The sequence below is a fragment of the Salvia hispanica genome, chromosome 4, assembly GCF_023119035.1.
Source record: "Salvia hispanica cultivar TCC Black 2014 chromosome 4, UniMelb_Shisp_WGS_1.0, whole genome shotgun sequence".
In the NCBI taxonomy this organism is placed as follows: Eukaryota; Viridiplantae; Streptophyta; class Magnoliopsida; order Lamiales; family Lamiaceae; genus Salvia; species Salvia hispanica.
In genome coordinates, this window is record NC_062968.1 from 49,292,080 (window position 1) to 49,316,104 (window position 24,025).

The following is a 24,025-nucleotide window of genomic DNA, read 5'->3' on the forward strand; positions in this document are numbered from 1 at the left end:
TGGGATGAGGCATTTCCACCCGTGTCAAATTTTTGTAGTAAGCAAGGCCAAAGTTTGTATTGATTCACGGGGAAATGTTAGGCTTGTACAAATCCGGGCGTCGATCACGAAATATCCCCCAACTTGGTCTCTTTGATTTGATCTTGTCCAGATCAAATTCTGCAACAACAATTGCTTCATCTTTATCATCAGCAATAGCAACCTATATAACAGACTAAACACATGTTCAAAATTCTGTTGGTAAAGATGTTAAAACTGAAAATTCAGATCAATTTGGAATTAGCTTCAGCGTGGCCTTGCATCACCCGTTTCCAGTGATCTCGAGAGCCAATGGTCGTGGTTGAAGGAACTATCTTGCTCTCTGTCGCTAGCATTTCCAACCACCAGTATCCATAAGCTAGACCATAGAAAATTAGAAGGTCAGAAGCGGAGCAGCGTCTATTATATTGCTGTTCTTGTCTTGAAACCAAATCAAACATGAGGGATGCATGGTAAGCTAGATGTAAAGACATCTTAGTAACTCCAATCTCGGACGGAAGTTAATTTATGTTAAAATTCTTCCAAGGCGCAAGAACAATTACAAAATGCATTCCTTCATAAAGGGGATTCACCTTTCGTCTGTTTCGACGTTGGTAGGAACATCATCGGTGCAAGCGAATTGCAGTGCGGAGACTGTTTTTAACCATGATCATTTCTAGCTCAGCGTTCAGCAGATCAGAGAGCCGATAAAGCAAATGTTTTTGCTTTTGTTATAAACACAAATTTAAAGTAAAACGGTTTACACAAATTTCCCAATCATCATTATTTTTGGACACTTGCAAAACTCTAGGTAAATTCCAATAAAAATAGTGAAATTGGTTAAATTTTGATTCGTTACCGTAATCTTAAAAATCATTTGAATAAAAATATAGATTATTGGTAATTATCTGACAACAATCAAATCTGGTCATATAGATACAATTTCATCAAAACTAGTTCATTTCATGATTTTTGTAAGATTAAAATTAGTTTTTGTCTTTTTTCACATCGAATCCTTTAATAGAAATCATTATTCTTTCCTTCACCTCTTAATTCTTTTGACACATGCTCTTCAGTTAATGGTCTTTGTCAAAGTAGTTGTTGCTTTACCTTTTGTGTACATGTTTTGTATTTCAAGCACACCCGCCTCCTTAATTGTGATTCATATACGAATGAAAAACACAATTGAACATCTTAACCTCATATTTAAACAAGTGATGGAGTATTACATGAATGAAATAACAGATTGGAAAAGGAAACATTGAAATGAATGTTCAGGAATCGACAAACAATTCCAACTTAGCTTGATTTTCCTGATCAATTACATCAAGATAAACCGGATCCACGAATACGCGGCTGTCGACGTGGACCTTGAACCCGTGGTTCCACCAGAGCACCTTGGCGGTGCCGCTGATGTCGACGGTGGAGTCCAGCACCATCTCCCGGCGCCCCACGTCCGCCACGAACCTCTTCGCGTGCTGGGCCAGCTGGAGCCCGCTCAGCCGCGCGGGCAGCCGCAGCAGCTGGCACGACCGCGGCGGCTGCGACCCGGCCTCCACGGGGGCCGACCCCAGGAGCGCGCCCGCGTAGTAGATCGACATCACGGTGTCGGAGTACTGGATGGGCGCCACGTTTGGGTTGGTGACGTGGACGGTCAGGATGGTCTCGGCGTCCAGCACAGGGAAGTTGAGCTTGAAGGATGTGATGTCGATGGAGATCAGGTGGAACGTCGGGTCGCGAGGCTTCGAGGACAGGAGCAGGCTGGCGGCGGACGCGGCCGCCGCGCCGACCAGGGCGGAACCCCAGCTGAACTTCTTGTCTTTGCCCATTTTATGGCGGTGGAGAGGTTGTGTCTGTGTGGGTGGATAGGGAAGAAGCAAAAGTGGAGTGGATGTGCTCAAATGACGGATGCACCCCTAATTTTTCTATAATACGAATTTTGAACGTCGAGTATAATTCTAAACATAATTAATAATTTAGTCTACCGCATTCCTAACAACACTCTAATTTATTAATGATACTGACTCAATTCAAATTATGAAAACCTTCTTTCATAAAAATATAAATTTCAAAAATATATAACACTTCCTCAATTTCAAAGTCGTTCAATTATTTCTTTTTCAAAAATAAATACAAATATACATATAATTTAATTAAATAAAAAATAAATTTTAATATTATTTTATTTAACATACATATAGTTTAAATTTTTATTAATATAATTATAAAAATTATTAGAAAAATACTATAAAAATATATTAATTTTTAAAATATATTTTAAAATTTCTCAAAATATCTTTATATTTTCTTTTATTTATATAAATTTTAACATTGTTGTAATGGAGATGGTCCCATTAAATCGACAGTGAAATTCATCACAATTACTCTCTCCGTCTCCTAATAAGAATCCACTTGGTTTCGGTACGGATTTTAAGAATTATAAAAAAAATGGATTAAATAAGTTAGTGAAATATGAGTTTCACTTGTATACTACATTCATCCCAACTAAGTTGGGTCAAAATTTTTGGGGCAGAAATTTGAACATAGTGTTGAATGGATTAAATGAAAATAAAGTAAAATAAAAGAGAAAAAAATAGGAGAGATAAGAGAAAGTAAAATAAGTAATGAAATAAAATAAGAATGATTAGATGTTATATTTTTATCAAAAATTGAAATAATGAAAATGACTCAATTTTATTGGGATGTCCAGAAATATGACTCAACTAAGTTTGGATGAAGGTAATATATTGTTTTAATAATAAAAGATGAGTGAAACATGACTTTTAATGAAGACAAAATGATAGAATATACTCCCTACGTCTGTGAATAGGAGTCTTGTTTTTTCATTTTAGTTCGTCTGTGAATAGGAGTCTTGATTTTCTATTTTAGTCAGCCTTTGAATAGGAGTCTCGGTTCATTTTTATCATAAATTGTAATAAGGGTACCATCTTCTACTAACTCATTCTACTCAAATTTCATTTAAAACAAATATATACAAATGAGACCTATTCCACTCACTTTTCTTTCTTAACATTTCTTAAAATTCATACCATCAAGAAATGAAACTTTTGATGGCGATGGAAGAATGAAGGGAGTAATCAATTTCAAAAGCAAAAAAGGGGAAATACATAAAAAGTACTCCCTCCGTTCCATAGTAATGGAGGCAAAACTTTTCGGCATGGAGATTAAGAAAAATTGTGTTAGGTGAATTAAATAAAGAGAGAATAAAGTGGAAAATGAAAAAGGTAGAGAGATGAAGATAGAAAAAAGTAAGAGAGAGTAAAGTAGATGTGGAAAAATGTGTTGACTTTTGCTAAAAAGGGAAATGACTATATTACTATGGAACGGACGGAAATGAAAAAACGCCCCTATTACTATGGAGCGGAGGGAGTATAAGAGCATCCGCAATGGTCAGGCTAGCGACCGGCTAGCCGATTCTTGTCGCTACAGCCGATCGGCTAGCCGAACCATTGGAGGCGGCAAGCGGCTAGCCGGCGAGCCGATCGGCGTGGAATTTGTCCGATTGGTGGCGGCTGGCCGATGCGCTAGCCGATCGGCCAGCGCCGATTTTTGTTTTTGTTTTTGTTTTTTTTTACAAACCTATATAAACGTGATTTTCGTTTCATTTTCATTTGCACCACTTGTTTTAACGAGTTTTCTCTCTCTCTAACTTTACTGTACAAGAGCATCATCGCGCGATGAGTAACGCGGGTGGTAGCGGTGTTGGTAGTGGTGGGGATCTTTGAGGAGTACGAACGGAGGATGAACGAGACTATGAATGCCTACATGAACCGCGAGATGGAGCGGTACATGCGTAGGGTAAAACAGCAGGCGATACCTCGCCCTCCACGAGTTGTCCACCGCCGAGCGGTGATTGATCGGGATCACGTAGCTGCACATCAGCGGCTGTACGACGACTACTTTTCGAGAGAACCCGCGGTTTCCCGTCAACATGTTCCGGCGGCGTTTTAGAATGCGCGGGGAGTTGTTTATGCGCATCGTTGGGGCATTAGAGCGTCAATATCTGTGTTTCCGCTTCAGGCACGATGCGGGCTGGCAGACCCGGCCACACCCCTATTCAAAAGTGCACGGCGGCAATCGGGCAGTTGGCCTACGGAGGCGCGGCAGACATGTGGGATGAGTACCTCCACATCGGTGAGTCGACAGCCCTGGAAATGTCTGAAGAATTTTTGTGGGGGCGTGATAAGCGTTTTCGGTGAGCGGTACCTTCGAAGCCCTACTCCCGAAGATTGTCGTCAGAATTTGATGCGGATGCACGGGGAGAAGCATGGGTTCCCCGGGATGTTAGTGCGAAGCATAGATTGTATGCATTGGGAGTGGAAGAAGCTGTCCGGCCTGGAAGGGGGCCTACACGACCGGCTACAAGTCAAAGAATCCCACGATAATCCTCGAGGCCGTAGCTGGTACGCACTGTGGATCGGCATGCGTATTTTGGGGTAGCCGGGTCGAACAACGACCTCAACGTCTGAACTCGTCTCCCCTCTTCAACGAGAAGTGCCGGGCGTCGGTCCGGAGCCGTCTCATTTGTGGCCAACGGCAAGCCGGCATGATATGGGCTTCTACTTGGCGGATGGAATATACCTCGGTGGCCGGTCTTTGTGAAGACGATCGGATGACCAACAAGTGATGAAAAGAAGGCCTATTTTGCGGAACGGCGGAGTCGCCGCGCAAGGACGTGGAGCGCGCATTTGGTGTGCTCCGGTCTCGATGGGCGGCAATTAAGGGTCCAACGCGTTTGTGGGATGTCGGATGCGTTTCCCGGATAATGTGCACTGCATTATCTGCACAACATGATCGTCGAAGACGAAGGCAACCTGGAAGCGGCTAGTTGGGTCAATGACGATGATAAGCTAGGTCCAAGCCACGGAGCGGCCACCCCCAGTGTACGACAGGGGGTACCTCTCGATGAAGCCAGCCGCCTCAAGGAATTTGCCAACATGCGCCAAGTGGATGCTCATATTCAACTCCAAAAGGATATAATTGAAGAGTTGTGGGCACGGAGGATTGCACGGCGATAGTTTTTTTTCTTTATTATGTACCTTTTTAAATGTAATTTTTTTTATCTATGTACCTTTTTTAAATGCAATTAATGAATTTTCCCGTATATGTCTCGTAAATTTAATTCCGTAATTTAATCGTAATTTTAATTCCGTAAATGTAGTATATTTTGAATTATTTTTATTGCGGCTGGCCTATGGCTGGCCTAAATCTGATGTGCCAGGTGGATTTTTTAGTGTTGCTGACGTGGCAGGAGAGAGAATGGCTAGCATATTGCTGGCCTATTGCTGACCTATGTATGCTCTAAAGCATTAGTATAGACATGTCATACAGCAGTGTCTACATCGGTCGTAAAGGAAAATGTCAAACAAATAACAGCTTACCGTCATTGTCGCAAACCCCGTCTCAATTCTTTGTTAACTTAGTTTCTATTTTTTTCACCTTGTAAAAATTAACTAAACTTAACCTTAAATATATATTTATGGCTTTACTTATAAAATTACATGACATTTATTTATAAAAGAAAATTACCAAATATAAATATATTCGTACAGAGTATATTGTGTTGTGCGTCGCACGTGATTGTTCCCAAATAGGGAGTATTTATTTGTGTATACATTGCACACACATCAAACCTGACGTCTCTCTTTTTCACAAACACAAACGCTCAATGGAAGAATTTGGCGGCGGCGGCGCCGCCCGCTCTCGCAACCACCGCAACGGCTCCCCTTCCGATCGACTCCTCGGAGTATTCAGTCAGCATCCGGCGGCGCCGGCGCTAGAGCTCTCGGAACAGGACATCTTCAACACTCCATCGGGGAGCTCTCCATCCTCACCCACACACTCAGGCAGCCCTAGGCGGACGCGGAGCCTCCACAACCACAACCACAACCACCCGAGGAATCAGTACGGAATCCTAGCGGCGCTAAACGATAACCGCAAAACCCGATCGGGATCCGATAACCGGCCCGTCTTCAACCACAAGGCCTCCGCCCCGGTCTCCCTCTCGTCGTCGTCGTCCACCTCCCCCGCCGCGTCGTCCTCGTCTCGGATGGCGATTCCGAGGAAACCGCCCCCGCCGCCGCCGGTGGAGAGAATGCGGATGCGGCATCAGTCGGCGCCGGTGAACGTGCCGGTAATACCCGCGGCGTTGAGGAGGAGGGCGCGGGATTTGGAGGAAGTGGTGTCGGAGGAGGAGGAGGAAGAGGGGGAGGAGGCGGAGATGAGCAACGGAATGATGCTGCCGCCGCACGAGGTGGTGGCGGCGCGGGATTCGCCGATGCTGGCGAACTCGGTGCTGGAGGGGGCTGGGCGGACGCTTAAAGGCAGGGATCTCAGGCAGGTGCGCAACGCCATTTGGCGAAAGACTGGATTTCTTGATTGATTTTGTTTTAGAATATGATAGCGTGATTTTCTGCATATGTAGGGATGTTCTGTACATAAACGTGGGAAGTTACAGCTATAAATTTCATTATTTCTTTTTGTTGCTTTAAAGATTGAGTTTTCTTATCTTCGTATGAATTATTGTTAATTTCTGGTAATTAAGCTATTTTTATTACTCCAAAAACGACCATTAGTTCCACAACATAATTTTTCATACCCTGTGATGAAATCATGAAGGAGAGACCATTGAACATTGTGGATATTTCTGGACCAAGAGTTAAACTTCTGTAAAATAGAGCCTCAATGGTTCTTAACCATAAATTACAAAAAATCAATAAAAAAAATATATGTATAGCATTATTGGTTCAAAACCAAACAATGTGAACAAAAGCCCTTGGAACTCATAAGTGAAGTATGCTTGAAGGAAATGTGATTGTACATGTTCTTGTGCTCAATCCATTTGAGTTATTCTACTAGTAGAAAAGAAAGTTGAAGTAGCCTAGCAGAATTCATGATAGTTCTTGGACATGTTACAAACTGCTTCCTTTTACATGATTGATGCGGTTTATATGCGGAGATAGCATCTTGCTTGTATTAGCGATGTTGTAGACTTTTAGCTGTCAGTGGATGTTATGGAGCTATCAGGAAAGGAAGAAGAACTTGCCTGTTAGCTAACCGGCGCTGCCACAGCTGCTCTGCGGAGTTGATATCTTCAGGAGGCATTGATCCCTCATCCCTCAATGAAAATAGTTTCAGTAGCAGCTCCTCGATGTGGTTGAGTTTTGCTTTTGGCAATCAAGTTGTGCTAATAATGTTTCTTTTCGATTTTGACCCTTATTGATAGTATTAGGTTACAGACTGGTGAATGAGTGGATACTATAGATCTGAGGAAAGGATGCCAATAAAATAATTGCTTAACCTTTATGCTAAGGTATAATGTTTCTAAGACATCTATGTGAAGCTGGAAAGTACTCAATTTGACCAGTGCATGAAAAGTAAAACTAATGAAATAGAACATGCGTAGAACTTAAATCAGATATGGGATAATCTAATTGGTTTTCAGTTCTGTTATTGGAATGTTTCGAAGTTTGGCAATGTGCCATTTTCAGCTATTAATAGCCCCTGATTAAAAAGCTTGGTTTTTTTTATCTCTTTATTGCACTTTTTGCTCTTTATTCTACTTTTGGTGCGCATTGGGCATTGAAGATCCAATAAACTACAAGTTTAGGTACCAAAACAGCTTCTGGACTATCAATTGAAGAAGAAGCCAAGTCTGTTTATTTAAAGATGTGGTCTCTCAACAGTAGATGCTTGAACAGAGATTGTGCAGTAGGTGAAGATGACTTCAGCAGGGGGGGGGGGCATCAAATGTGAATGACAGGGGGGTATAATGTTCATCCTATTTAAAGGAAAGTGTGGAACAGGATATTAAAAAAAAATCTGCAAATAAAGAGCATGCTGTATGCCAGATTCTAGTACGGCAGAAAGTGGGGCTGATTTATCAAGTTGGTGCTAGTGAAATATAGTATGATGGTGAGATGAAGAAAATACAGAAAAAATGTGATACGCGGATGAACAAACTTATACGGGATCACCAACAGGAAAATTGATACAAATGTGGGAGGATAAAAGGTTAAAACTGGAGACAGATCACAAATTGGAGAGCACCTTTATTCGGGCTATACATGGTGAAGCCTCGGCAGCTTTTGATTGACAAGTTTTAGGAAAAGCATTATCTGCTATCAATGGGGAGAGACAAAAGGTAGCTGATTGACTAGCCAAAGAAAAAGCTTGCTCTAGTGAACTGAGGGTTATTAATGGTGATCAGTCACTTGGTTCTCAATCAGATGATCTTGTGAGATCAGATTAAGCTTCTGCAACCTGCAAGCCAGCCAGCAAAGCTCCAGTAGATGGGGTTTTTTTTGGCAGCTGCATTTGTTATCTGCAAGGCCTGAGGGAACTGGAGTTGTTCTGTCTCTATATATTTCTCGTTCTGAAGGAATTTTGGAATTGCATTCTGATTGTCTGGACAGGTCCTTGTGCAGTTGCTACTTGCTAGTGAACGAAATGCCGAATTTGCAGAAAGGCCAAATCACACTGTTTTGCAGAATGATGTGTCTGGGAGGTGACGAGCACATCGCAACAGCCGAATCAGGTTGTAAGGGAAAATGATGTGGTTATTCCCCAAGAAGTGATGAGCACATGAAGATGGCCAAATCAGGCTATTCCACAAGTGGATATAGATGCATGCAATCTTCACGGACCTGGCTTCCTTTTGAATCAAACTCACAATCCTTCATCTTGGAATAACTTTACCAATTAATGAAACTTATGCTAGTTATGGGACATAAACATTGAATTTGCTTTATGGTACACGAATCACACAGTAGTTGCACCATGGTGGTCACAATTAAGATAAAGGTATAGAGGATCCTTCTTGTTTTCAGGATCTTATTTGCAACTTGATCTTAATGATCCTCCTGCTAATAGGGAGATTATCTGAAGTGTGCGGTAGTGAAATAGTAAGTTTCAAGGAAAAGTAATATAGAAGATAAATGGTGTTCTGAGCATATACAAAAGGCTTATGTTCTTAAATGCCATGACTCATGCATCTCTTATTTCCTGTTTGACTTCATTGAATCATGGATGTAACCAGGGATCCAAATTTGAATTAGCCCACTTTTTTATTATTGTGAATTATTATATTATTTTTTCATGAATGTCATCCTTATAAATTGATTGTTAATTATATGTAGGTTTATATGTAGGTTGATTGGTGTCTCTTTCTGCAAAAGCCTCAATGTATTCTAAGTGTACTAGATTAAGGTTACACATGTAAAATTCTAAACAATACCGATTTGATTAAGATTGGTTTTCAGTCGCTCAATAGTTGAAATTTTTTGTTTTGGTTTGATTTTGAGATTTTTCATCTTTTATTGATCATTTTTACTAAAATAGCCGACAAAAGCCAAATTTTAAAATCACTCAACTTTCAACCAATAAAATTAATACTACTTTCGTCCCACATTATGTGTCGTATTTAGTGTGGGCACGAGTTTTAAGAAATGTAAAGAAAAGTGGGTTGAATAAGTTAGTGGAATATGAGTCTCACTTATATATATTGTTTTATAATAAATGTGAGTAGAATTGGTTGGTAGAATGTGAGGTCTACTTACCATTTATGGTAAAAGTGAAATGTGACTCTTATTGTGGGACGGACCTAAATGACAAAATGGGACACTTATTGTGGGACGGAGGTAGTAACTTAGTTTATCGCTGGCAAATCCTTCGGATTGGGTCATTATCGGGTTAACCTAATATCGACTCAATCCAATAAGGTCAAACCTTAACTCAACGCAAAATCGTCGAGTTATTATCTCCGACATTGCTCACCGACTTAAATTATAAGTAATCTAGAAAGAACACACAACATTGTTCACTGACTATCAGACGTACCATCGATGCTACGGGGACTCACTAGCAGAGTTTGTTGCCCATTAAGAGAAACTGTGGGTCAGGGCTAACCGATACGGAGTGAAGGCCTATGAGGGCATCGTTAGGCTCATTGATCTGTTTCCTGAGGAGTGGAGGGGATGGATCACTACCACCGCCAAGATGTATATTAGGCCTCGACCCCTATCCTTCGAGCTATCATGGTCTAACCATTGTTGGTTATGGCTGTGAAGGCAATGACAAATATTATATATGTCAAAACTCATATGGCGTCAAACGAGTTATAGAGGTTAATGCAATATTTTAAGGGATATCAAATCCGTGCTCTATTTTAAATTTTTTTCAAAACGAGTACGTAAATTGTGGTTAGAGAAAAAAATTGTTTAATTGGTCAGAGAAATTATGAACTATTGTCGAAATTTGGTATTTTTCACCACCTTTAAAGTTGGTCGTATAAAACACAAACTTTCATAACTGTGCGAATTTCCCACAATAATTATTTTCGGTCATGGCTAATATTGACGTGAATTAATTAATCTCATGTAATGGCATATGCGTCAATTCTAAAATAGATGTGTATTAATAATCTCATGTGAGCTTATTAATATCCAAGTAATAATCCTATTATTTAGCCTCTAGTTTCCAAATATTAGTCGCTATGAGAAATTTGCACAGTTAATAAAGTTTGTGATTTGTTAGACCAACTTTAAAGGTTGTGGGAAATACCATATTTCAGCAATAGTTTAAGATTTTTCTAACCAATTACCCGAAAAAAATTAGAGAAAAAAGAAGAAGGAATCTATGCAGTATATAAAAGTTGAGTTTTGGGAGGTTTTGAATAATCATTTTATGATTAGGGATGTAAATGCAATTAATATAAAATTCAGAAATTAATTCTAATAAATATATAATCCTACTTAGTTGGTTTTCCACGTTTCTTCTTATTAGTGAAGATTAGTTTCCCATGTTTCATATATACATTATACATGAGGTTAGCAAAGATAATTTGATTCAATTTTTGTTCTAAACGTTTCTGCATTTCTATTTTCTTCTTCATATATATACCAAAACAGAAACAAGAAAAAAGGAGAAGGGAGAAAAGATCCACGATGGGAGGGCGAACGGCAACGGGTTCACGCAGCTGGCGGCGGCGGCAAGGCCGCAAGTCAGTGGCCACGCGACGCTGCCCACGAAACCGGACCAGTGGCCTTTACGCCATGTGCCCCGACTCCTAATGCGCCTCCCACCAGCGTCGCCAACGTTCTGTTCACCCCTTTCTCAATCGTGGCCCCTGAAATGAAAACAAATGTAGTGAGTATTGAAAAAGGGGAGCATGCAATGGTGTCAGAAATGGGGGAAGGAGGGAGGGACCAGACCTATGGAGAACTTGAAAACGACAACGACGGTGTTGACGGCCCACATGGCGTAAAGGCCGCTACCGGTAGAGTAGCCATCGTGAAAGAGATCAAAATAGTAGATTAGGGATACAGCAACCACGGCGGGGACCAAACTCCGAGACAACCACGTCCTCGACTTTCTTCTCCGGGCGAGCAGGCCGGCAGCGTGAAATCTGCGAGGGCTATGACTCTTGGTGTGGGGAAAACACGAGTCGATTCCGCCAATTGAGAGAAAAAGAAGGAGAAGAGAGGAAGAATGCAGTGCCGGTTTGGGAGAGGGTGGGAGAGAGAGGAAGAATGCAGTGTCGAATTTTCATACTACTATTGTTTGGGTTTATTTGTGTTGGAATTTTAGTTTATGGAATGTAAATTGGGCTTTATTTGTTTTGGAATTTTAGTTTATGGAATGTAAATTGGGCTTTATTTGTGTTGGATTTTATGATTTGGAAGCATTTTTTAAAATGATGAGATTGATTTTAATTTTAAAGTTAATGTAGTGTATAAACAAGTTTTAAAAATTATTAGTAATTATCTATTGTATATTTAATTCTTTATTGTGATAGATTTTTATCTTCCTACTCCATGATTTATTGTTTAGACATTATATTATGTGATTTGTTTCAAATTTATTATGCTTCAATGTTGATTTGTATAGTTTTTTTTTTATTCTCATATAACTAAAATTGTTACTCGTATTGTTTATTGTTAATATTGATTCTAATTTGTTTAACTAATTAAAAATTAATGTTTTAAAAATATATTAATCTCTGCATAGCACAAGCGTGATACTAGTAATATATAAGAGAAAAGTTTTCGCATATATACAATTTAGATAATCAAATATCCCTAATTTTAGGGTTGACGGTTTTTTATCCAACAGCATAATCCGACACAAGCACGCACAAAGTGTACCGGACACGAACAAGATTTTTGGGCTTGGGTCATTATAGGGGTTGACCCAATAATATCGGATTGGGTTAGGATCGGGTTCGGGTTATCCATTAAGAAATAAAATTATTATTTTATTAATTAAAAAAATATTAAACTTTAATTATTATTTAGATTTAAATCATGGTACAATTTTAATCATTTTATAACATATTTTAATTGTGTAATACTATCATACTTTAATCGTGTAATATCATGTTTAGATTGTTATCGTGTCATGTCAAGCTAAATTTATAGAGTAGTACTCACTTACTATCATTTAAAGTAGGGCTGACATTTTATTGCATGACACGATAATCCGTACGAATATGTATGAAATTATTGGGTTGGGACTCCATTATCTTAATTTTATTGTTATGGTGTTTTAATTTCATGTTGTCTATATTCTCATTTTGTACTTTTGTGCCTATAAAAGGCTTGGAATTGTTAATTGTATATGGATTACACACCAATAAAAGCGTTCTTCCTCATTTCTCAAGTTTTTCTACATTTTATTGTGTATTTTAGGAGCATTATATTGCTTGATTCTCGAAGCACCATCAATTTTGTCGATCCTCAGCGGATTTGAGGTGCTTCAGCATGCTAGGAGGAAGTTGTTTTATTTTTGAAGATAGTAACGTCAATTCGAGAGCACTAACTATAATTTATCTTGTGGAAAGAGGACTTTCCTCGACTCGACTTGCAATTCATTTTTTATTTATTATTTACATTGTAATTTTCATTCCATTAACGATTGCTTTTTCCTTAATTGTACTCCCCCTGTCCCAGTTTAAGAGTCCAATTTAGAATATATCATATTTGGACATAAAATTTAACATCACTGTGGATGAAATTTACACTTAAATGTCATTACTTTCTTAAAAATAAAACAAAACAAAATCCTAAACTTACAAAAAGTCAAATGGGTCTTACTTTTCACTACCTCACTTCAATTATTACACATTCCAAGAACCACTAACTCACTTCAATTATTACACACTCCAACAATTTCTTAAAATCCGTGCTCTAACTAAATTGCACTCTTAACTGGGACGGAGAGAGTAATAGATAGAGTATCGCTGGTATATAATTAAAGAATTTTATCAAAATATTTCTAACAATTCTTAAGAGAATCGGGTCATCCCTAAATTATGCTCATCTTACGCAATTTATTAGTACTATTTTTTTTATTAAAATTGAGAAAGTGAAAAAGTTTTAATATTTAAATTTTTGATGATTAAGAAAAGTAAAGGTGGAATAGTTTTTGAAGAATTTATCTAGGAACTATGTGTATGTGTGTGTGACATCAATTTAATTCGCTTGCAAAAGAATGTTTAATTGTGAATATGTGTTATTAGAAAAATACATTGTTTCCCACTCAATGATCCAAGAATAAAGTTATTTAAATAGAATATTAATCGAATAATTCTCATAATTTTACTGCAAACAGTATACTAGAATGATTCCATAATTTAAATGTAAATCCACCACAAATTTAATCTTCTTTTTAGATACAACAAATATTTTGTAAATCTACTATCAATATTTTATGTACCCAAACTTGCAAAGTATAGTTTTATATCAATGTTATAAACTTACAATTTCTCACAGCATGGTATACTTATTTATTTAAAAGATTGTATGTATATGAAAAGGAGATTATTAACTCAAAAAAGTTGTACATCTAAGACATTTTAAACCTTAAAGTCGGTGAGAAATAATTTGTCGATGTTAGATTTATTTATAAATTATATCATAATTTTTGTTTTGATTTTTAATGCCATTGGAGTCATCTTGTGGAAGACTTTTAAATTCGGTGACAACAATGAATAATAGACATTTTGCATAGTCAATATCAATAAAAGTAAAACATTAAATGATATAGGTCCTTTTTTTAAAATAGACTGATTTATATTTAATAAATTATAGAAATAAATATTATTTCAAATAAAAAATAGAGTGAACTACAAAAATAGTCTTTGGACTATGCGTTTATCTCGCCAATGAACCCTGGACTTTAAAAATATCCCCAGACAACCCTGGACTAAGCATTTATCTCGAAAATGGTCATTTTTCACTGTTTCGTGACGAAAATACCCTTTAAGTGGGTTTTGGGGGGTTTGGGCAATTTGGTCCTTTTACATTTTAAATCTGATATTATTTCAGTGATGTAGTAAATCTGATATTATTTCAAAATTATCATTCTTCTTCCCTTATCCTTCACTTTGTTTCTTTATTTCAATATTAAATTTAATTTTATAAAAGTAACTTTAAATTTTGATTTTAAATATCAATAAATTTTTTTAATTATTAAAATTACTATTAAATAACAAATCAATAGTTTTAATCAATATTTGATAGTGTATAATATTTAATCAATAAGGTACGACGACACCTTAGTTTTAATCATAAATACATCATATAACACAATTTATTTCGAAATAAATATGCATCTAATGTAAAACTAATATAATTTTCGTTTATTAATTTGAAAACAATCAAAATTAACTACAAAATTTCAAAAATTCTCCTATAACAAATTTTTAGTAGTATCAAATTTTTAGTCAACTTCATAATATTTTTAGTCAAATTCTCCTATACATTAGATGCATATTTATTTCGGAATAAATCTTGTTATATAATTTATATATGATTAAAACTATTAAATATTGATTAAAACAAAGGCGTCGTCGTACCTTATTGATTAAATATTAGACACTATCAAATATTGATTAAAACTATTAATTTGTTTTTAATAGTAATTTTAATAATTAAAAAAATTTATTGATATTTAAAAATCGAAATTTAAAATTTAATTTTATAAAATTAAATCTAATATTGAAATAAAGAAACAAAGTGAAGGATGGCAAAATGAAAGAAGAATGATAATTTTGAAATAATATCAGATTTAGTACGTCACTGAAATAATATCAGATTTAAAATGTAAAAAGATCAAATTGCCCAAATCCCTCAAACCCCCCTAAAAGTGTATTTTTGTCACGAAACAGTGAAAAATGACCATTTTCGAGATAAACGCTTAGTCCAGGGTTGTCTGGGGATATTTTTAAAATCCAGGATTCATTGGCGAGATAAACACATAGTCCAGAAACTATTTTTGTAGTTCACTCTAAAAAATAAAATAAAATGACACAGCTAGAATTTGGAATCAGTAAACTAAATAATAATTTTCTGTAAAATAGATTTTTTTAAGAATAAGTAGTGTTTATACACTAATAAAATTTACTACTTTTATCAAATGTACTATTGTATACTTTCTTACTACATTTAGATCTGTATAATAATGTTTTTTTTTTCAAACAAATATTTTATACTCCATTTTGAAGAAAATAAAATGCATGTGTATAGCAAGGATGTGATACTAGCTAGTAATGTTACAAAATCTCACCATCACTTATATGTTCGTAATATTATTTTATTTGTGTTGTGATTGCTGAGTAGGAGTCCTTTTAGACTAAATACTACTCCTTCTGTTCCATAATAATAAAGTCATTTTGCTATTTTGGTACGTTCCATAGTAATAGAGTCTTTCACTTTTTGTTAAAATCAACATATTTTTCCACAACTATTTTACTCTCTGTTACTTTTTTTTTCTCTTCATCTCTTTAACTTTTTTTCATTTTACACTTTATTCTCCATTTACTTAACTCATTTAACACAATTTTCTTTTATTTCCGTGCCCAAAAGAAAGACCTCAGTTAGTGGAACGAAGGGAGTACTCTACTCTATTGGAAATTTTAGTGATGCTTTGTGGATCGCCTCATCGCCCTACCGAAGAAAAAAAAATTCAACTACAAGCCGCTTTGCCTCGATTTTTAACATCATCTCAACTTTCTCCACAATCTCCCTCTAAGTCCCTTCTGATTATACCCATCAATCCCAAATCTTAAATCTCACCTAGGGCCTAGGTTTATCAATCAAATTTTAGTGCTGAGATGAAGCCAATTAGGCTCCCGGAGCCGCCAGGAAGCCCGAAGCGGATGGGCGGAGTTCCAGATATATTTGAAACCGGCGTTTACGACGTCGTCCGCCGCGCAGTTATAATCGGCAACGGTTTTCCGGCGTCGGAGAATCAGAGCATGGGATTGGTTCGAGCACTTGGCTTAAGTGCTAAGCAAACGCTCTATGTAATTCTTCAACTCACCTCTACGGATTCTTTTGTTAGTTAGTCAGAACTGAGAAGATGAGGTCTGCTCTTGTAGTCATTAAAACGTGATTTTTGCTCTGAATCGTGCATGCTCCGATCGCCTTTATTGTGGATTATTATGGGTGGAATTTCTGCATCTTGCAATTTAGTGGTTAAAGCAAAGGATATTGTTGAATCCCGATTTCCGAATTTGGAATCAGTAAGAGAAATGGATTCAACCGTTTGTGTAAATAAGACCTGCTGACTGAATGGATTCAATTAATTCTTTTCTGTACTGACTCAGATATACTTGCGCAGTACAAAGTTTGCTTCATTTTGAGATATTACTTTTTCCCCTCTTCTCTCTGAAGGCATCTGAAAAAATGAATGAGTTTAATGGCATTCTCCACTGCAGTTTCTTTTTGATGGTTTTGTTGATTTTATTGGGGGTGAGGGGTTGAGTTGCTCTGGAGGATGACCCTTTATCATTAGATTTTATATTGGAGAGACATTGAATGGATCAAATTTTAATTGGGAAATGTTTTTAAGGATTGTTGAATAAGAATAATGTTTCTTGTTTATGATTTAATGAAGTACTATGTATGAGTTCATCTTTTTTCATTGTTTGTTTGAGGTAACATAAAGCATGTCAAGCATGCCACAATGAAAAATGGGGTTCTCTCTTTTAGCATCTACTGTCAGTGCCTTATTTCACTAGCAGCATATGCCTCTTTTGTTAACAACCATTCTATAAATGGTCTAGTAGGCTTCCCCAGTCAGCCTTATTCTAGGTTAAATGTTTTGGATAGACTTGCTAAAAGGTTTGCTACCATAATATTCTTGTGATGTCAGTCTTTCTTGTATTGCTGCTAGCTTCAAGCGTTCTTCCCTGTGTGATATGAAATCTGTGATCTCTGAGCCACATTTTGGAAGTTTCTCCATAAGTGAACCAGATTGCCACTATGAGCATCCATTCTTAAATTTATGTTAGAAGAACTTCACATATGAGAACTGATTGTGCTTTACCTGTTTGATGGATATGAGAGCAGAGGGTTACGAGACCAACAGGAGGAATCAATGAGTGGCTTCACTGGCTTCCAGTTTCTATCCATAAGAAATTGTACTTTATCATTAGCCGGATATATGGGTATTCAACTTATTTTATTTCCAGAAGAGGGAGGAAACTAGCACATTTGCCTGCAGGAAATGGTGTTGGTGTGGGTTTATCATCAGTGTTGGAAGCTGATGTAAAGAGTATTGTCAAAATGGCTAAGGACACTTTTGAGAAGTAAGTTCCATGTACTCTCTCTTCCCTAGAACACAAAATGCTGTCGAGTAGCTCTTCGACACAGACTATTATGGATAGGATATATGTGGTCTATTTTCATCCCTAAATTGCATTTTTTCCCTCACAAAGTAGAACAATAGTGATGGGTTACCTGATTTAACATTTGTATCTATTCATGTATTAGTGAGAGAAGTTGGAACATATGTGGTTGCCTTTGTGGTGGAGGTTGTGATGAATACTTATTACTTAGAGAAGCTTGTAAAGGAGGAATAAAGTGAACATGCTGCCATAAGATAGAACAGGAGTAATTTGGTATTTGTTAAAGATAAACAAAGATAATTTTGTCTTGTGTGATGAAAGAAATGACTGTATTTTCTATTACCTTCACTTCGGATCATTAGGTTGTTAATGGATCAACTGTGATGAAGTTAATTGCATGCTCGAGTTTTAAATTACTTTTACTCAGATATTGGCATTGAACATACATAGTACATGTGCTAATAAAAAGCATCTTGTTGATTTCAATGAGATTATTTCTAGTTCATTTGGTCTATAAGATCCATAAGACCATTTTTGCTATAAATATTAATCGAGGCACATTGTTTAGCCTTTAGAGATTGATACTCTAAAGTAAATACAATTGATATTATATTGGCCAGTGGGATGAATATGTTTCATTTGTTATAGCCTATCATTTCACATATCAATGTCTAAATTTTTTGATACATGAAGTAATAATCTGTCTTCTTGTAGGGATGGCCCACTGCTTGTAGTTGCATCTGGCAGAGATACAATTTCAATTGCAAGCTCTATAAAAAGATTAGCATCTGACAATGTGTTTGTTGTCCAGGTTTGTTACTATTTTTTAAATGTAATAATCTATCATCCCTATCTCAGTCCTAAAACATAGTTCACAAAATTGTTCTGGTAGAAAGATTTCGGTCATGTACTAATTAACCCATCAAACAGAAGTATGTCTGTGTTACTGACCAAGTTTTATGGAAGTGTAATATTTCAGTCACTATGTAGTTTCTAAATCTGCTTGCTGTTTTCTGAACAGATAGGTTAGCTCTGTAGTTATTAATATTTTGTTGATCATATATGCCTTAGTGAAATTTATTATCTAGACACTGTAAAATCTTACTAGGTCACGGCTATATGTGTAAAATTTGTACTTTTAAAGTATCCGTAAGTACACACATGCGTGTATGTACTAGTTCAAATGTGACACTTCATGTCTATTTGGAGAGGGAGAGAGAGAGGGAGAGCCATTAATGCATATTTCATCGCAGGCTATGTTGCATGCTGCATTTTTTTTTTTTTGGACAGAAATGTTTGCATCTATGTGTAACCAACTTGTATGCCTTCTATAATCCTCTGTCATATGAGATAGGATCTGACTCTGTCATGCCTTAACTCTTCAGGTTCAGCATCCACGGTCTCATTTGGACAGATTTGATATGGTGATAGCGCCAAAACATGATTATTACTCATTGACCCCTCAGGCACAAGAGCAGGTTCCTCGCTTTCTTCGGAAATGGATAACACCGCATGAGCTTCCTGGTGATCATGTCGTAAGTAGCCTCACTGCATATGTATAACTCCATTTGTATTTCAATGATTACAGTTGGAGCTGACCTAGCAGGCATGTTCTAATTTCCCAGGTCCTCACAGTAGGAGCACTTCATCAAATAGATTCTGCTGTACTTCGTACTGAAGCTAATGCCTGGCATCATGAGTTTGCACCTCTGCCTAAGCCATTGCTTGTAGTTAATATTGGAGGACCCACAAGTAATTACTTCATCCTGATGATGTGGCCCTGTAACACTAACAAAAATATCAATTAATTGGTTAGATATATGCTAAATCAACAAGATTGAATTTAGATTTTGGGTGAAAAATGGACTTTTAAAAGTATAAGAAGTTAATGGAAAATAGCTGTGGGACTGTTATGGTGTAATGTCTTGGCCAAGAGTGAAAAGGTTGGGTCTGTAAGTTTGAAGTGTTAAAATGTTATCATTTTGCCTATTTTTGGGATTTTGAAAATGGATATCATGTATATATCCTTGGAAGTTGCTAGAACAATCAACCTCCTACTTTCCCTATTCCCTTTTCACTCAACTCTTGGGGAGTCATGCAGTACATCTCTTCTCTTGGTTGGAGAGATTTGCTATCTATTAGTATTTATTTATTATTACTATTTGTTGGGAGGAGGGGTTAAATTAACATACTTTGACATGCTTTCATGCTGACTTTTTTTACTGTTGGATTCCTTCTTTTTGTGGCCATTTCACTGAATTTGTTTGCCTGTTAGTTTTCATTTAGCAAGTCAAATATCATACTATATGGTTGTTCATATTTTTGGGGTACTTGATAGGGTACTGCAGATATAGCACAGACCTTGCAAAACAACTGATAGCGTCCCTTCACAATGTTCTCACGAGCAGTGGAAGTGTCAGGATATCTTTCTCAAGGCGGACACCTGAAAAGGTAAAACAAACTCCAGTTTCAAGTTTTCACCTCTGTTCAAGGAATTGTGGTACATCTTCTTCCTTCTTTCCCCTGATACTCAACTTATTGCGAAATGGGCTTTCTGTTAACAGGTTTCTAAATTAGTAATTAAAGAACTTGGAACTCATCCCAAAATCTACATATGGGATGGTGAAGGTACTTCTCATTCACTAAACATTATGGGTGGTTTAAAATTTGAGACTTAATCAAAGTCGCTAATGAGTAAATTTTCATGACCAGAACCTAATCCACATTTAGGACATCTGGCTTGGGCTGATTCTTTTATTGTCACGGCTGATTCAGTTAGCATGTTGAGTGAGGCTTGCAGCACCGGGTAAAATGCTTTATAGCAGTTTTAAATGATGTTGGAGGCACTAATGAAAATTATTTGACTCGTTATATTGGTGATTGTAGGAAGCCTGTTTATGTTGTTGGAGCTGAACGCTGCACCTGGAAACTTATGGAATTCCATAAGAATCTAAGGGAAAGAGGCATGGTCAGACCATTTACAGGTCTGGAGGATGTAAGTAACTATTATCCTTTCTCCCATCAAAAAGCAAAGAGAAACCTGTATAGTTACAGAGGAGAATTATGTTCCAAAATTTAAATTAAATCAGCATGATTGGGAAAAAAAGGTTATCTGCTGCACAGGGAGGGTTTGCCAACAAAACCTTTATTTTAATTTCATTTCCATGCAATGTCTTGTCTTGCTTTCATCTGTGTAACTTGTTATGTCTACTGGCAAAATGTGGAAGAAATTGAGTTCTGCCTTTCTCGTTAGCATGAGAAGGAGCATCTGTTAACCTTGAAATATTTGAATACTGAATATATTCTTGGTGTCAATGTAGATGTTGGTGGATATTTCAATTTGAAATATTTTAAGAAATGAGTGATGAGGCCATGATTCTGGTTTCTAACCTATCTTATTTCTTTGGTTTCCTTATTTCAGATGTCAGAAACCTGGGGCTACCCTCCTTTGAACGATACCGCTGAGGCAGCAAGTCGGGTGCATAAAGCACTTGGTGAGCGAGGATGGAGAATACGAGCATAAAACCACTTATATACACTGTTGTTGCAACATATATCATAACATAAAATAAAATAAAAAACTCCAATAGCGCATGCTTTTCCTTATCTTCCCCCAAACTTTAGCTTCTCTTTTACATAGAGAAAGAGCCATAGATATACTAGTATATGTTTTATACTAGTATATTTGGTTTTACTTGTAAAATAATGATTACCTTCATTCATGCGGCCTGTAAATTTTGGTACCTTGAGTAGGCTGTAAAGTAAAAGTAATCTTTGTGAAGGCCTTTGTGCTATATCGAATTTTTATATGCATTCAGAATTCAAAACTTTCCCAGTTCACTTGTGAATGGTTTTGTCATTTAACTTATAATTTTTGTGAAGGATGTATTTGTACTAAAAGTATAAAGAGAATGGTAAAGTAGGAAAGAGAGACAAAACAAGTAGGGTCACAAAAGTAATCGATGTCTATGTTATGAAGTAATTAGTTAACTTATTGTATTGGGCTGATGGAGTAGCGTGTAATACATAATCATTCATTCAGTATGGTTCTTTAACTAATCCATAAATTAAAGTGGCTCAAGCAAAATCACATTCCATTACGAAAAAGAAGTGGTTGCTCCAAATAGGCATAATATTGGAGATGAAAAAGTAGGAAATAATTGCCTCAAGGTGGAGCAAGTGCTGATAACAACTCCATCGTAATATGAACTGCTCCTCATGATCACTTGTGTATATATTGAGCCATAAGCAGTCCCATTTTCTCACTCCAATCCCACCACATAACATTATCAATCCATCATCATCAAATCAAAGAGAGCATGGATCGCAGCAAGAGCGAAACATCCATTGACATGACCAAGGCCACTAAGGCGGTTCCAGTTCCAGTTCCGCAGCCGGCATGGAAGAGAGGGGTTTCCATCTTCGACTTCATATTGAGGGTGTGTGGGCTGGTGGCCGCCCTGGCAGCCACGGCCACCATGGGCACCACCGATCAGACTCTTCCTTTCTTCACTCAGTTCTTCCAGTTCCAAGCCAGCTACGACGACCTCCCCACTTTCACGTATGTCATAAATTGCTAAACTACTCTACTCTACTTGTAGTAAGTATTACTCATGCATGTTTTGGAACATTCTAGATTCTTCGTGGTGGCGAATGGCATAGCAAGTGGCTACTTGCTCCTATCCATGCCTTTCTCCATTGTCGCAATCGTTCGGCCCCACGCATCTGGAGTCAAGCTTCTCCTCCTCATCCTTGATACCGTAATTAAAATTATTCTGTAGCTATACTACTATTAAGATAAGTATAAACTATATTAGTGCATGCATTGCAGGTGGTGATGGGTTTGACAACGGCGGCGGCAGCAGCAGCAGCGGCGATTGTCTACTTGGCCCACAACGGCAACTCCAACACCAACTGGTTCGCCATCTGCCAGCAGTTCAACGACTTCTGCCAGCGCGTCAGTGGCGCCGTCGTGGCTTCCTTCATAGCTGCGGTGCTCTTCATCTGCTTGGTCGTGCTATCTGCCGTCGCTCTCCGCCGCACCCACTGAAATCGCATGTTGCACTTTTGCTTGTTTTCTGTGTTCATATCATTATTGTATGCTTCCATCACTGTTATTTCGTGTTTCTTCATCTTCTCCTCAAACATTTAATACTAGATACTCCCTCCGTGTCACACTTTCCTTTTTAATTTGTCCCATAAAAAATGTCACATTTCCATTTTTGAAAAAAACAAAACCTCCTAAAATCTTGTGTCATTCCACAAGTGTGACATCTTTTGTGGGACGGAAGGAGTATATAGTATCATTATTACGTTATTTTGCATGAATTCTTGGCCCATTTCTTTACAACACAATATATTTACAAATAGTACTACTTAATTTAAGAAAATTTAATCCCTCAAGAGTGAAGAGCTTTCTGAACTCCATACAGAGATGGAGTATATTAGAGATTGATTTTAAATTTGATTAAATTTTATGGATTTTACGTTAATTTTCTTTAATATTAATATCCGGTATATTCTAAATTTTACCGTTTAAATGTAATCCAAGTTTGATTAAGATAAAGCCAAAATGAGTTAATATGCAAAATTTTATCTAGAACCTTTGAATGAGGTTCAGATAATATTTTACTTGTCGTCTAGATTCAGTTCAGATAATTTTTCTACCCGATAAACATAAGATTATATTTATGCTATTATTAATAAAAATAAAAATGTTTGTTTGCTTAACTATTAATCATGCAATATTTTCAAATTTAGAATCTTCCCAATAAAAATATGTGGCCCACACAATTTTGATAGCCCACTAGTCCGATACCATCACTACTTATTGATACCCGATTTTGACCTCACCTTCACAATTTTAATTTTATTTTAAAGATAAAAAGAAAATCTTTTCTTGTTTCTTTATTACTTTGATCATCTCGAAACCTGCATAATCGCAATGCCTCACGAGTTACGAGCATGGTGGAATTGTTAGGATAACGATATAAGGACCTTGAATTGTCAATTCATCAATATTTTACTCAAATTATCAATAGCAAAATCATGAGGTCAAGAATTGAAACTTATTATTCGATCGATCACATTGATATTTAATTGTGCTTGAATTATAATACTCCCTCCGTCCCGTTTTAATAGTCTCATTGACTTTTCTGCCCTCTTTTTTGTAAAAATGATAAAAAAATAGTTAAAGTGAAGAAATGGTAAAGTAAAAGAGAGAATTATGTAGACTAGACTCTTCTCTATATTATTTTCTCTTTTAATTTATCATTTCTCCTTTTTAACTATTTTTTATCATTTTTACAAAAAAATGGCAGAAAAATCAATGAGACTGCTAAAGCTGGACGGAGAAAG

At 36.9% G+C, this 24,025-nt stretch overlaps 4 protein-coding genes across 11 annotated transcripts; 3 read left to right on the forward strand and 1 right to left on the reverse strand.

Annotated features, from left to right (window-relative positions):
* Positions 1-1,191: 1,191 nt before the first annotated feature.
* Positions 1,192-1,927, reverse strand: LOC125223241. The gene has a single exon (XM_048126292.1). It carries the CDS (start codon positions 1,845-1,847, stop codon positions 1,293-1,295), a length of 555 nt encoding a protein of 184 aa, XP_047982249.1. The 5' UTR covers positions 1,848-1,927; the 3' UTR covers positions 1,192-1,292.
* A 3,729-nt stretch (positions 1,928-5,656) lies between these two features.
* On the forward strand, positions 5,657-9,110 carry LOC125217605. 8 transcript variants are annotated; one of them, XM_048119132.1, is made up of 3 exons: positions 5,657-6,379; positions 7,111-7,194; positions 8,454-8,535. In XM_048119132.1, exons 1-2 carry the CDS (start codon positions 5,708-5,710, stop codon positions 7,144-7,146), a joined length of 708 nt encoding a protein of 235 aa, XP_047975089.1. In that variant the 5' UTR covers positions 5,657-5,707; the 3' UTR covers positions 7,147-7,194; positions 8,454-8,535. The 8 variants fall into 8 exon arrangements, with proteins under 8 accessions (XP_047975089.1, XP_047975086.1, XP_047975091.1 ...); XM_048119129.1 differs by lacking the exon at positions 7,111-7,194 and having other exon boundaries at positions 7,649-9,110; XM_048119134.1 differs by lacking the exon at positions 7,111-7,194 and having other exon boundaries at positions 8,022-9,110.
* A 6,867-nt stretch (positions 9,111-15,977) lies between these two features.
* LOC125224230 (mitochondrial fission protein ELM1-like) lies at positions 15,978-21,508 on the forward strand. Its single transcript, XM_048127594.1, has 10 exons — positions 15,978-16,342; positions 17,391-17,629; positions 18,383-18,479; positions 19,054-19,203; positions 19,294-19,420; positions 20,007-20,119; positions 20,233-20,296; positions 20,381-20,474; positions 20,555-20,663; positions 21,090-21,508. The coding sequence occupies exons 1-10, from the start codon at positions 16,151-16,153 to the stop codon at positions 21,189-21,191; spliced, it is 1,287 nt and encodes a 428-aa protein (XP_047983551.1). The 5' UTR covers positions 15,978-16,150; the 3' UTR covers positions 21,192-21,508.
* Positions 21,509-21,870: 362 nt separating this feature from the next.
* On the forward strand, positions 21,871-22,843 carry LOC125223699 (casparian strip membrane protein 3-like). The gene is made up of 3 exons (XM_048126962.1): positions 21,871-22,229; positions 22,305-22,428; positions 22,500-22,843. Exons 1-3 carry the CDS (start codon positions 21,988-21,990, stop codon positions 22,716-22,718), a joined length of 585 nt encoding a protein of 194 aa, XP_047982919.1. The 5' UTR covers positions 21,871-21,987; the 3' UTR covers positions 22,719-22,843.
* The last annotated feature ends 1,182 nt before the right edge of the window (positions 22,844-24,025 follow it).